Source organism: Lycorma delicatula, chromosome 2, assembly GCF_047948215.1.
Source record: "Lycorma delicatula isolate Av1 chromosome 2, ASM4794821v1, whole genome shotgun sequence".
In the NCBI taxonomy this organism is placed as follows: domain Eukaryota; kingdom Metazoa; phylum Arthropoda; class Insecta; order Hemiptera; family Fulgoridae; genus Lycorma; species Lycorma delicatula.
The window spans coordinates 106,971,171-106,983,555 of record NC_134456.1 but is presented as its reverse complement, the minus strand read 5'-3'; the positions used below and the strand labels follow the sequence as shown (position 1 = coordinate 106,983,555).

At 29.9% G+C, this 12,385-nt stretch overlaps 1 protein-coding gene across 1 annotated transcript in view; it reads right to left on the bottom strand.

The window, feature by feature from the left end:
• The window catches only part of LOC142319925 (putative glucosylceramidase 4), a 48,535-nt gene extending 37,503 nt beyond the window's left edge, over positions 1 to 11,032 (bottom strand). Inside the window, exons 1-2 of the mRNA XM_075357599.1 lie at positions 10,972 to 11,032; positions 7,159 to 7,368 (exon numbers count right to left, since the gene is read on the bottom strand). Coding sequence (XP_075213714.1) covers positions 7,159 to 7,368; positions 10,972 to 11,011 — 250 coding nt within the window. The 5' untranslated portion in view covers positions 11,012 to 11,032. The remainder of the gene's footprint in view (positions 1 to 7,158; positions 7,369 to 10,971) is intronic.
• Between the last annotated feature and the right edge of the window lie 1,353 nt (positions 11,033 to 12,385).

The following is a 12,385-nucleotide window of genomic DNA, read 5'->3' as shown; positions in this document are numbered from 1 at the left end:
ATTTATTCTACGATGCAATTAAATTACCATTTCAGGTAATCGGTTACTAACTTTAATTATTTTTTGGTGATTTAAAAAATACAACCAAACGTTTTTCATAAAGCCCATAACCACAATATATTCTACATCATTCCCACAATATATCCACACTCTTTTATTGAATTCTTTGAAGATTTAATAGAATAAATCTCCCATTGAAGATACTTTTCTGTTTAATCAGGTAGCTGACTGGTTTGATAAGACTCCTCATTCTTTTCTAGACTTCATTGAGGATCTTTCATGATTTTTATATTTTAGATGGAAATTTTAATTGATTTTTTACCACTACAAAATTTTTTGCAGTCTTTTCGCTTTAATAATTTAAGCATACATTTTCAATTTAACAATTCTCAAAATTTTGATAAAAGAAAAGAAATTTCATACAATTAAGAGTGGATGTTATTGTGTTAATTGTTGAAAACCTGTTGTTGTCCACACAAAGGAGGATAGGCCTTTGCAAAAGACAAAGATCTAAATCATTGATTCCCAAAGTGGTCCAGGTGGACCCTCAGGGGTCCACGGGAGACTCGACGGGGGTCTACGTTGGCGTGACAAAAAAATGGGGGTTCACAATTCGTAAGCGGGGGTCCACGAAAATTCATCTGGTTTCGATAGTGAAGAACTAAAATGTTGGCTTGACTTTGCGTATCAATCTAGGCGTGCAAAGGGACGAAATACGACTTGTGGTGTGTGTGCTAACAATCTTGCATGAACTTGTTTGATTCTTCACTAATAAAAATACGATTGCCAAGGATAAACGTTACTCATTTGTTTCCGGAATTTCGAAAAGAAAAGTAAAGTGAATAGATGTTAGCGTTTGCCAGTGTCGGAAAAAATAGTAAGTACTTACCTGCTTTTTTGTTATACTTACTTTTATTTAATTTATTTGACAATTTATTGTACACGTCAGTAAACAAAAAATGCACAAATTACAAAAAATACGTAGGTACAAAAGGCGAGGCTTATTCCTGAAAGAAATCTCTTCCAACCCATCTGCGATAACGATATATTTATGTTGTAATAAGTATATTTGTAATGTTTGCGTGTAGTAGGTACGTATTAAAAATTAAATACTGAACAGAGCCATTATTAGAGACTTCCCTAAAAGAACAGAAAGCCGAGAAAGGTTCAGCTTTTTGTCCCTACTTTATTAGTAATATTTTTTTTACCCGACTGTGTAGTGGTTCACTAATAATTATATACATTTATACAACGTGTTACAGAATAAGGGTTACAACCGGGAAATGTTATGTTCAGGATCAGTTTTTAAGTCGATTCTAATAGTTTGTTTTTATATATCTGAAAAAAAATTTAGACCAAAAATTAATAAAAAATCAGTAAAAAGTGGTCAAATCACAATATTGACACGTCGCGCGCGGCGCGGTCTAAGCCGCGGGAGCTACGCTACCTACGCGACATCACAATATTGTAATGTGACCACTTTTTACTGTCTCCGATTAAGGATTTATTAATTTTTGGTCTAAATTTTTTTTCAGATATATAAAAAAACTATTGGAATCGACTTAAAAACTGATCCTGAACAAACCATTTCCCGGTTGTAACCCTTATTCTGTAACACGTTGTATATTTTTATAAATTGTACCTGTCTTTACATACTCGTAACGTGCATCAAAGTAATAAATAAATGATTAAAATCGCAGAGTTGTGATATCAAAATATTGGTTATTTAAAAGTATTTTCTATAGAATTTACAGAAATATATCAAAATATAATTAATGAAAAAATATTTTACATCACATTAAAATCGATTCAGCCATTTTCATAAAACTTTATTATGGATCTTACCGATTTATTGCTTTTAATAATTAGAATAAGTTTGCCGCTGGTACTTTATTTCATTGCAATAATTAATTAATCCTATTCTGTTAAAATAGTCATATCCTGTTAAGTAAGACCGCCTTGAGATTACTAAAACAAAGTTTTTTTTTTATTTACCTGTAGGTAACTGATACGAAACATGGCTGAATCTAAGAAGAAATGTCGACTGTACAGTGCTGATTATTTAAAATTTGGATTTCTTCCATCAAAGGGAGACATGCGATTGCCTATATGCCTTTTGTGCAGCAAAATTTTGAGCAATGACTCTATGAAACCATCGAAGCTCGAAGATTATCTAAGAAGGTGTCATCCTGATAAAATAGGTAAAGATTTGAAATATTTTCAAACATTGAATGAAAAATATGAAAAGAGACCTACCGTGCACAGTATGCTCGCTTCAACGTCTGAAAGTAACGATGATGGCTTGCGGGCATCGTACAATATTTCATTACTTATAGCGAAATTGGAAAACCGCACACCATTGGAGAACAGTTAATTTTACCCGCTGTTGAAGAGGTTTTAAAAACTGTCCTGCACAAATCTCCATTTGACATACTCATAAGAATTCCTTTGAGTAACAACACTATACAAAGACATATTGATAAAATGAGCTCTGATATTGAAAGTTTCTTGTGTAATTATCTGCAAACAATTCATTTTTCTATTCAACCGGACGAGTCAACTTTACCTGGTAATGAAGCATTATTATTGGCATATGTTCGATTTGTTATGGACGAAGAAATTCATGAAGAGCTACTATTCGCGAAAACTTTGGAGACGGACACTAAAGGTGAATCAATATTTAATGTCCTGAGTGATTTTTTTAAACGAAAAATCAATTCCATTCACAAAAGTCATTTCGGTGGCAACAGATGGAGCTCCTGCCATGGTCGGGCGATATCGTGGGTTTATAAGCCATCTTAAAAGAATTATACCAGAGGTAACTGCAATTCACTGTGTCATCCACCGACAACACCTAGTAGCGAAAAATCTGAGTGATAGATTGCACCAATCGCTTCAACTTGTAATTAATAATGTTAACAAGATAAGAAGCAATGCATTGAATACGCTTTTATTTGCCCAACTGTGAGATGAAAATGATGAAGACTTCCAACGATTGCTCTTACATACTGAAGTATGCTGGTTGTCGAAAGGTGCATGTTTAACAAAATTTTACTCACTTTTTGAATCAGTTCAGATTTAAAAGAAAACATGATCACTTTGAAAGCTGACATCGCGTATTTGACAGATTTGTTCAAAAAATTTAATGACATTAACTTACAATTACAAGGGGAGAGTCTCAATTTAATAAAAACAAAGGGTGTAATTTCAGCTTTTCTTGGAAAATTGAAATTTATCGGAGCGTATTTTCCCAGTTTTCAAAATTGTCACAGGTAGAATGCCTTGATGAGGATATTCAGACATACGTTCAACATTTAATTGCCCTGCATGATGACTTCAAAATCAGATTTGAAGATATTCTGACGATGGAAATACCATCATGGATCATAAATCCATTTGATGAAACAGAAGTGGAGAATGTGATATTACAAGAGGAGCTACTCGAGCTTAGCACTAATGAGGAGCTGAAGGTGAAATTTAAAAGAGGGTATCAAACATTTTGGCTGCAGGCAGAAATACCAGAAAAATATCCTGGACTGTGGGGAATTGTGAGAAAGCTCTTGATAGCGTTTTCCTCGTCATATCTTGTCGAAAAAAGTTTTAGTGTCGTTACAAACCTTTTATCAAAAAAAAAGGAGCAGATTCAATATCACAGAACAGGGAGATTTGCACTTATTCCTAACAAAACTGAAGCCAAATATTGATAATTTGCTGTCAATCCATCAAGTACATCCCTCCCATTAAAATTATAACTATTTTGTGATTGTCATTGTAGAAGTTACATTACGTTATTAATGTTTAATTTTAATTATATTACGACAATTTTATTATATTACATTGCAATATGATAACAATAATGTCTAATGATTACATATTTGAATAAATGCACACAAAAAAATATACTATTTTTCTTTTGCTTTTTACCACTCTGGATGGGAAGTTTTCTAAATAAAATAAGTGAGCATTTTTTTTGATTGGCCAACTTTACTTTTTTGACATCCACTCACAGCACAGTCAATAAAAAATTAACCAATCAATTCTCACTTTTTTTTCAGAAGCTGTTAGTTCGTGGAACTCAGTCATAACGCAAATTTTCATAGTTAGATCTAATCTTCACATTTTCCGTTGACTGGAAATATGGTAGAAATGTAGCTGCAGGGGTCCACCGGAACCAGCAAAATTTTGAAAGTGGTCTATGAGAAAAATAAGTTTGGGAACCTCTGATCTAAATCTTTATCACTCTAAAATATCTTCATTATTGAATAAATTAATTATTATTATATTAATACTAAATATTGGTAATAAGTATTACCAATACTTACGTGTTACATTTCTATCAATCTTTTAATGTAAAATGTTCAACTTGAGGCCCCATCATTAAGTAGTTCATAATAAATGCTATTTTTATATCTTTGTTAAAATGCATATATTGTTATGAGATGGGTAAAATAATTTGGAACTTATTGGTATAATTGGAGCTGGAGTGGAAGGACTGTTTATTGCCTGCATATTTGAGTACTGCAAGTCTGTGTAGAGCATTAGCTTTTGAACAAGGTTGCAAAATAGTGTGTTTGTTAAAATTAGGTTAGCTGTTGAAGAACATATGTTCATGATGAAAACTTATTTATAGATGAACTCTCATGTCATGTGTTGAAAAAAGTTCAGGGGAAATTTTAAAAGGAAGCACCAGTGAAAAGTGTTATTCAGAAGTTGGTTAAAAAATTTCATGAAACATGTTTGAAGTTATACTAGAACTTGACCAACACAGGTCAGTTTTATCAATGCAGGTCATACAGGATATTAAAAGCGGCAGTTACAGATAAATAAAGTGGCCTCTATGTTAAGATCTGCTCATAATGTTTTGCAGGGACTATGCCAGGAAAAGAATATTTCACTAGGTTCAGCCCACACCACGGTGAGAAGAATGCTGAAATGTTATCCCTATCAAATGCAGGTTTTCCATGAGCTAATTAATGATGATTATGATAAAAGTGTTCACTACTGTCAGTGGTTCAAGAACTTCATTAAAGGCAACATTACCATTTTAGATCAAAATAATTTTTCACAGATGAAGCATGGTTTCATCTTTCTGGGTATGTTATTATTCAGAACTACCAGACTTGGGATACTGAAAACCTGCTCATTTTCTTTGAATCTCCCCTACACCCACAAAAAACAGGGGCATGCTGTGGGAATTCAAGGTGACAACTAAGAGGACCCTTGTTTTTTTGAAAAAAACTGTGGATGATGCCAACTATCAAGAAATTAACCAACAGTTCATAGCCTTATTTCAAGAGCATGAGTGTGAGTGCTGGTTGCAACAAGACAGCGCCACTTACCATTCAGCTAGTAACACAGCCCTACTCCACAAGCAGATCATTATTTGTATTTACTATGTCTTGTAGTTTAGTAAATCTTGTTATTAAATATAGCCTATCTTATATATCAAGTATCTTCATTTCTCATACTGGTCTAACCTATCATTCATTAAACACAACATTTATTTTAGTTTTCCTAAGTAAACTCCACATTTCTATGGTCCTCTAATTCATTATTTCTTTAACTCCCTATTCCACAGATACTTCAAAACTTTTTTTGTAAAGGGATAATTTCTAAACAATTAAGTTCTGTACACCAAGATCCCCTGATCTGACATGTCCAGACTTCTTTCTGTGGGGTTACTTAAAAGAAATTGTTTGTAGGAACAATTTACACACCCTGCAGGAATTGAAGACAAACATTACCAATGCCATCCGGGAATTAGATAGGGTATGGCTAATAAAAGAAGCCAGGAACATGGTCATGTGAATGGACATAATTTTCAACACCTGAAAATTATTATATAAGTATTTGTCAATAAAGTATTATTTATAGACCAAATGAAGTGATAGGACCTCTTTTCAGTTGAACACTCTGTATATTTAATGTTTTCCTTAACAAAGATATTCCAATGAAGTCCATAAGATCAAATTAAAGATTGAAGCTAAATGCGTAATGCATACAGTAAAGTATTTTAAATTATATTCTGCATAAAAAAACAGTTACAACGAAGCTCACATTTAGGAGTTCAAAAGAAACAATATATATATATATATATATAAGTTATACTATATGTCAATAAACATTTTTTAATTTTTTTAATAATTTATGTTCTTAATTATTTTATTTAAAGTAGAAGGGTTCCTATGAAGGGTAATTGAATCAATTGCTCCCAAAACTGACTCCAATTAAAAGAAATACGATAAAGTAGGAAAAAGGATTTATAATTCACAAAAGTTATCTAGTTTTCTATCACTTCTCCACATAGATATCCCTTACCTTCTGGAGCTTATTGTATTGTCACATGCTTTAGCAGACCATTATTGAACTTTCAGGATACAGAAGCTGTTATTAACCCTAGTCACATGCTTCTCATTAGTTTCAAAATTGCTGGGTAGCCAGCTGCACCTTATTCTTGATGAAAGGATGATAGTCATTTGGCATCACATCCAGGCTGTAGGGAGGATAGCTGAATATTATCCACTCAAACCTGTACTCTTCTTAAGCATCCCATTGATCTCTGAAGCTTCTTTAGTTTTCACAATGAACTTCTGACATTATTATGGCTCTTAAGTTCAATGAACTCTGTTAGCAAAATTCATCTGAACTTCCATGCATTAAAGCAATCACAATTCAGTTATGTTGTAGTGGGTAGAATTTTTAAAGCAAAAGCATGATTCAAGTGGCCCATGATTGGCACGTGATGTTGCCTTTTCATATAATTACCTTTCAGTAAAATTTCTATAATATCAATGTTTTTTACTATTTGCAAAAAATAATAAAACCAAAAAAAAAGGTATTTAAAAAATTATGTCATAACAGGTAATATGTCATATTATGTAATGTAACATCAGGTTCCACATTTCAATGATTACTGCATTTCCAGCACTGAACAAAGTGGCCATGGAATGGATGACAAGCAAGTGGTTAGCTTGATGATGGATTAAGTTGTGTTACTATAGCAAACCAATTTATTTTCAAAATCTAAATTGGTAGCCAATTTTGGACTAGTTCTTTTTATAATATGTATAATTCATTCTATGGATTACAAAAAAACTTTCACTAGAATAGCTAAAACAAAGCTGTTAATAACATTTCATTGTTAATGAATAATTTATTATTTACCATAATAATAAATAGGTGGTTCCCTAAAATGGCTAGTTTCATGGTTGAAACCTGGACTATAATCACTAGTATAATAAAAATGGAATTGGCCAACTGGAAGCTTTTTTGGAGTAATTATTGTATCACAGTATGTTGAATTACAGACGCAGATGTAGCCACTCTCTGTTTTAAATTTGTTGCAAGGAATGTCTCCATTGCACAAGGCTGAAACAAAGAATTCAAATAATCATGATGAACTTTAAAAAAATTCTTATGCGAGTAATAATTACTTCTGTAACAGAACAGAATATCGATTGATAAAAGAATTTTATTAAAAAAACAAAATATGAAATATTAAAAAAAAAAAAACAATTAAAATATGCTTTTCTTAAAAGAAAAAATAATTATTAAACAAAAAATAAACAATTCATACTAAAAAATAAAAAAAAGTTTTACTTTCGAGAAAATTAGTTCAGAAAAAAAGTTTTCTTATGTGTGACAAAAAGAAAAGCATGGAGCATGGTCTGATTATAAAGTCGTGTATGAGAGCATGTTCCATGCTTTTATTTTTATTCATTGTAAATAGAAATTTCTTTAAAGTTATTTTCTTGAAAACAAAATTATTTTACTTTTTAGTATAAATTGTTTTTTGTCTGTTTCTGTTATTACTTTACTTTTTTTAAAGAAAAGTATGCTTTTAAAATTTTTTTTAGTTTTTGTTATTTTTTTTCTTAATTGTATAAATATTTAAACTGACAAGTAAGTTTTTAGTTTTCTTTAACAAACAAAAAAATATTTGTATGCAATTTTATTCTTTATTATAGCCTGCAGAATGAGATTCTATTGTTATAAATATTATTAGCGTGCGTAAATTTTAAAAGGTAATTACATTAGTTATATTACAATCCACTTCAACAGCCACCTGATCTACTCATACTTAATTGACAGTCAAAATCAGTCGGATCGATAGCTACATCTTGTCAATTCAAGATGCTCCCTTCCTCAAGATGATCCCTTTGTATCTCCTACTACTCATATATGTAAATGTTCTGTGTTTAAAATATATGAAATTAACAATTATATTAATATATGGAATATTGTATTGTCACCCAACCTATACTTCTATGTAAAATTTCATCATTGAAAAATGTTAGAAAATTAGTTTAATTAAGTTTGCAAAATTTGAGTACACAATTAACCCAAGTTAAAGAAAAGCAACTAAAAAAAAAAAACTTTAATAGATGCAGCATAACAGTTAAAAAAAAACGAAGTTAATAACTAACTGTACATATGATATAAAAAAGGTTAAATTTTTATTTCTGTGTACATAAGCTATACAGAATTCAGTTTTTTGTAACTATAGTTTGACGAACATAATAACACATCATGAGGCACTAAAAAATAATTCAGGAGTTATTTATAACTTCTATTTTACTATCAGAGATCTGTTATACTCATATGTATATTTTTTGAGCATTGCTAAGATATACTACATAATTTTCTAGATTTTACAGTTAAATAATTCTTCCTAAATGGTGTTTAAAAAACACCATTAATCTTTCAAAACTAAGTATTCTTTAGACAATCCCTATTTTTTTCTGCCATACCAAGAAATTTTTATTTATATTTTTGCAACTTGACTGTTTTTAAGGAAGAATATTTTTTGGATTTTAATTGATTCAATAAAAATTTAATTTTGAAAATAGATTTCAAACAATACTTTTAACTAAAAAAAATGTTTATTAATTTTAAATGGAGGCTCAAATTCTTGTTTTGGTTACATATTTGCATTCATAAACCAAAGTTTGAATTAGTTTGTATTGTGTATAACAATTAAAGGTCTTATAATTTTAAACACATTTTACTAAAAATATTTAAAAAATTTTTCATTCTTCTTGACAGCAAGAAATTTATAAAAATGACTCATCTCACAGATGTGAAATACTGACAAAAAAAAAACAAACAATTTAGGATGTTATTATTTTTACTTCAACCATACATTTTTTAATAGGACTAATCTAAATAAAACTGGGCTCATTACTAGATACAGCAGACTGTACAGTTATAGCTAATCAACTCAAGATGGCCAGCATTGGGATCTCAGAAATTATAATTTTATCAGGAACTTTATATGGGAAACCTTCCTAGATTTTTCCTTAAATTAAAGATACACTATTACCATTTTTGAGAGTTTTGCCCTTTTCCCAATATGGTGGCCAATTTCATTATTTCAAACGGAAACTTCATGTTTTTATTGCATTTTTATGAGAAAATAGTATTTTAAGACATTTTTATTCTTGGGTAATTTTCTCTAAATGCTGCAGTCATGGAGCTACAGCCTGACAATTGTAAAATCAAACATCATGACCTTCTGTATTATTTTAAATGAAAATTTAATCTATTAGTAGCTGGTTGTCAAATAATATTTCAAACTATGAAAATTAAGTAAAGTGGAAAATAAAGTAAAGATAAGAGTAAAAGACTTTTACCTTGAATACAGTAGTTTTAGTTAGGTTTAATAGTTTTAGTTAGAGATCCCAAGAATAATATCCATATATTATTTTTTTGAAAGGAAGAATTACAATAGAATTGTAGTATCTAGCAATTATAACAGATTTTCAAAATGGCCACCATTAGTAGAAATGCTGGCAGTCGCAATCCTGAAAATGTCATTAACATCTTTCTACAATGTATTGTGATGGATGTTATTAAAAATTTTGACTACCTTAAGGCTATTTCTTCCACTAAAGCATTCTGAGGAGATGTGTACAAACTGGTCTTTCACGTAATTCACAGAATTTATCTAACGGGAAAAGGTCAGGGTGACACATTAGCACAGTTGAGTGCATTGTTAAATTTGAGAAATTTTTCAACAATGCAAAAAGCAGCTGATATTTATTTTTTATTTTATTTTCCTAATGTGTACATTGCAATCTTTTCAACTAGTCAACAATAAGCAATCCCCCCATGGGCCAGTTGAACTGAGGATCATATGTATGACATGTAAATGAAGTGTAGTCTTGTACAGACTTAGGCTGACCATTCCTGAGATGAGTAGTTAATTGAATCCCAACCACCAGAGTACACCGATATCCTCTGTTCAGTATTCAAATCCATATAAAAGCAACTTTTTACATATAAAAGCTAAAATTTACTAGGTTTGAGCCTCACAACCTTCGACTTCAAAAATCAGCTCTTAAATAACTGATTTGCGACAATGAGTTTACCACTAAACCAGCCCGTGGATTGGTAATTATTTAGCATTAAAATTGTATTTATTGTTTTTGTAGTTTACAGTTGTAAGCTCCATAATGGCTGCCTTTAGAGAAAAATATTCAAGAATAAAAATATCTTAAAATAATATTCTCTACCAAAAATACAATAAAAATATGAGATTTATTTTTGAAACAATGAAGATATTGGAAAAAGGGCAGAGATTTCAAAAATGGTAATACTTATTTTTAATGTAGGGGAAAAATAGAGAAGGTTATCTGTTTAAAGATTTTCATTAAACTTATAGTTTCTGAAATCCCAATGGTGGTTAGTCTTGAGTTGATCACCAGGTATAGTACTGGGTGCAGCAGAGTACATCTACCAAATAAATTAAATGATAATTTAAATGTTAACATCAAAAAGGAAATGTGATAAATGCAGATGTGGAGTCATCTGAATTTATTCAATGAAGAAATTACTTTTATTCATTCATTACCAGCAAGAAATGAATAATCCATATGTATTAAATGAACTTCATTAAGCACAAAATCAATTAAAAACAAGGCAAGTAATAAAAGATTGGGAATCAGTAATTAAGTTATCTAAAATACATACCTGTAAGTAAAACAAATACAAAAATAGATGTGAAATGCATTTTTCACGTGTTACAAGAGAGACTAAATTAATTAATTTATTTTATAATTAGTTACTAGACTTTTCTTATCTAACTTATAAGAGACTTAAAAAAAAGTGAGATTTGTATTTCAGTTAAAGATAAAAAAAAATTTACATAGTCACCTTACTTATAGTCATTAATTTTCCTTAGTCTCTTTCTGATATTTTAATCATGTTATCTTACATTGTAAATGATATTCAAGAGTAATATTATAAAAATGCAGCTGTTTTCCATATGTATTATTATTATTTTATATGAGTTACAACTAACACAATGTTTGCAACTACTGTGTAATTACTTTTTAGATGAAGATTATAATATTGCAAGCCAATGTAAAATTTATGTTACTACAATTAATTAGATTTAACAAAATTATGAATGAAATTTTGTATGTGTAATTATACAAGCATATGTTTGCATATCCATAGCAAAAAAATTTCAGGATTGTTTCAGACTCTTCAACTACAGTTTCAAGGATGCCTTGTATTCTATAAAATATAACTGAAATCTTTCATTTGTTAAAAAATATCTTTACTTTTTTGTAGAGGAGAAATACATTATTAGTTAAATATAATTAAATACAACTTACTTAATCAAACTAGCTAATTTTAAATCTTTATTTTATTAAATTTTTAATTAATTTACTTATTCAACAACAGGTTGATGCCCCAGAGCAGCTGCTGATGGATAATAATGAATTTTGTACCAAGTGAAAAATACCATGCTTGACCAGAACTTGAACCCAAAACCTTCAGATGAACAAATGAAAGGCAGAGATGATACTCCTCCACCAAAGAAATCAGCAGAAATGTAAATAAGTTTATTTTGTTTTGGTAAATGTTTACATTTTATCTGGGAAATATTGAAATATATTTTTAAACTTAAGAAAATTTATTCCAATGAAAAAAATTGTAGAAGATTCAATATTTGCATATATTTTATACATACTGTACATGAATAATAAAATTCATACATATCCATCTTCTGATTTAGATGAACTGAAGCAGATGTAGCAGTATTAGTAAACTACTATGAGATTATCCAAGAAGAAACAATCCAGGAATTATCCAGCATTTAACTCACGTTATGTATAACATAAAATTACAATACATTATTTAAGCAAAGGGAGGAAAAAATGGGCAGCATGTCTTGAAACATTGACATTAAAGATTAAAATAACAATAATTTAAATATTTTCCTACTAAGTTGAATGAATGAATGAATATATCGCTTTGTTTCTCATTTTAAACTGGTACAATAATTTGTTTCTAAATTTCTGTTTATTCCAGTCTTTCTTATGGTGTAACACATATAAAGTATTCATGGGCAATATAATCAACAGGTAAAAATAAT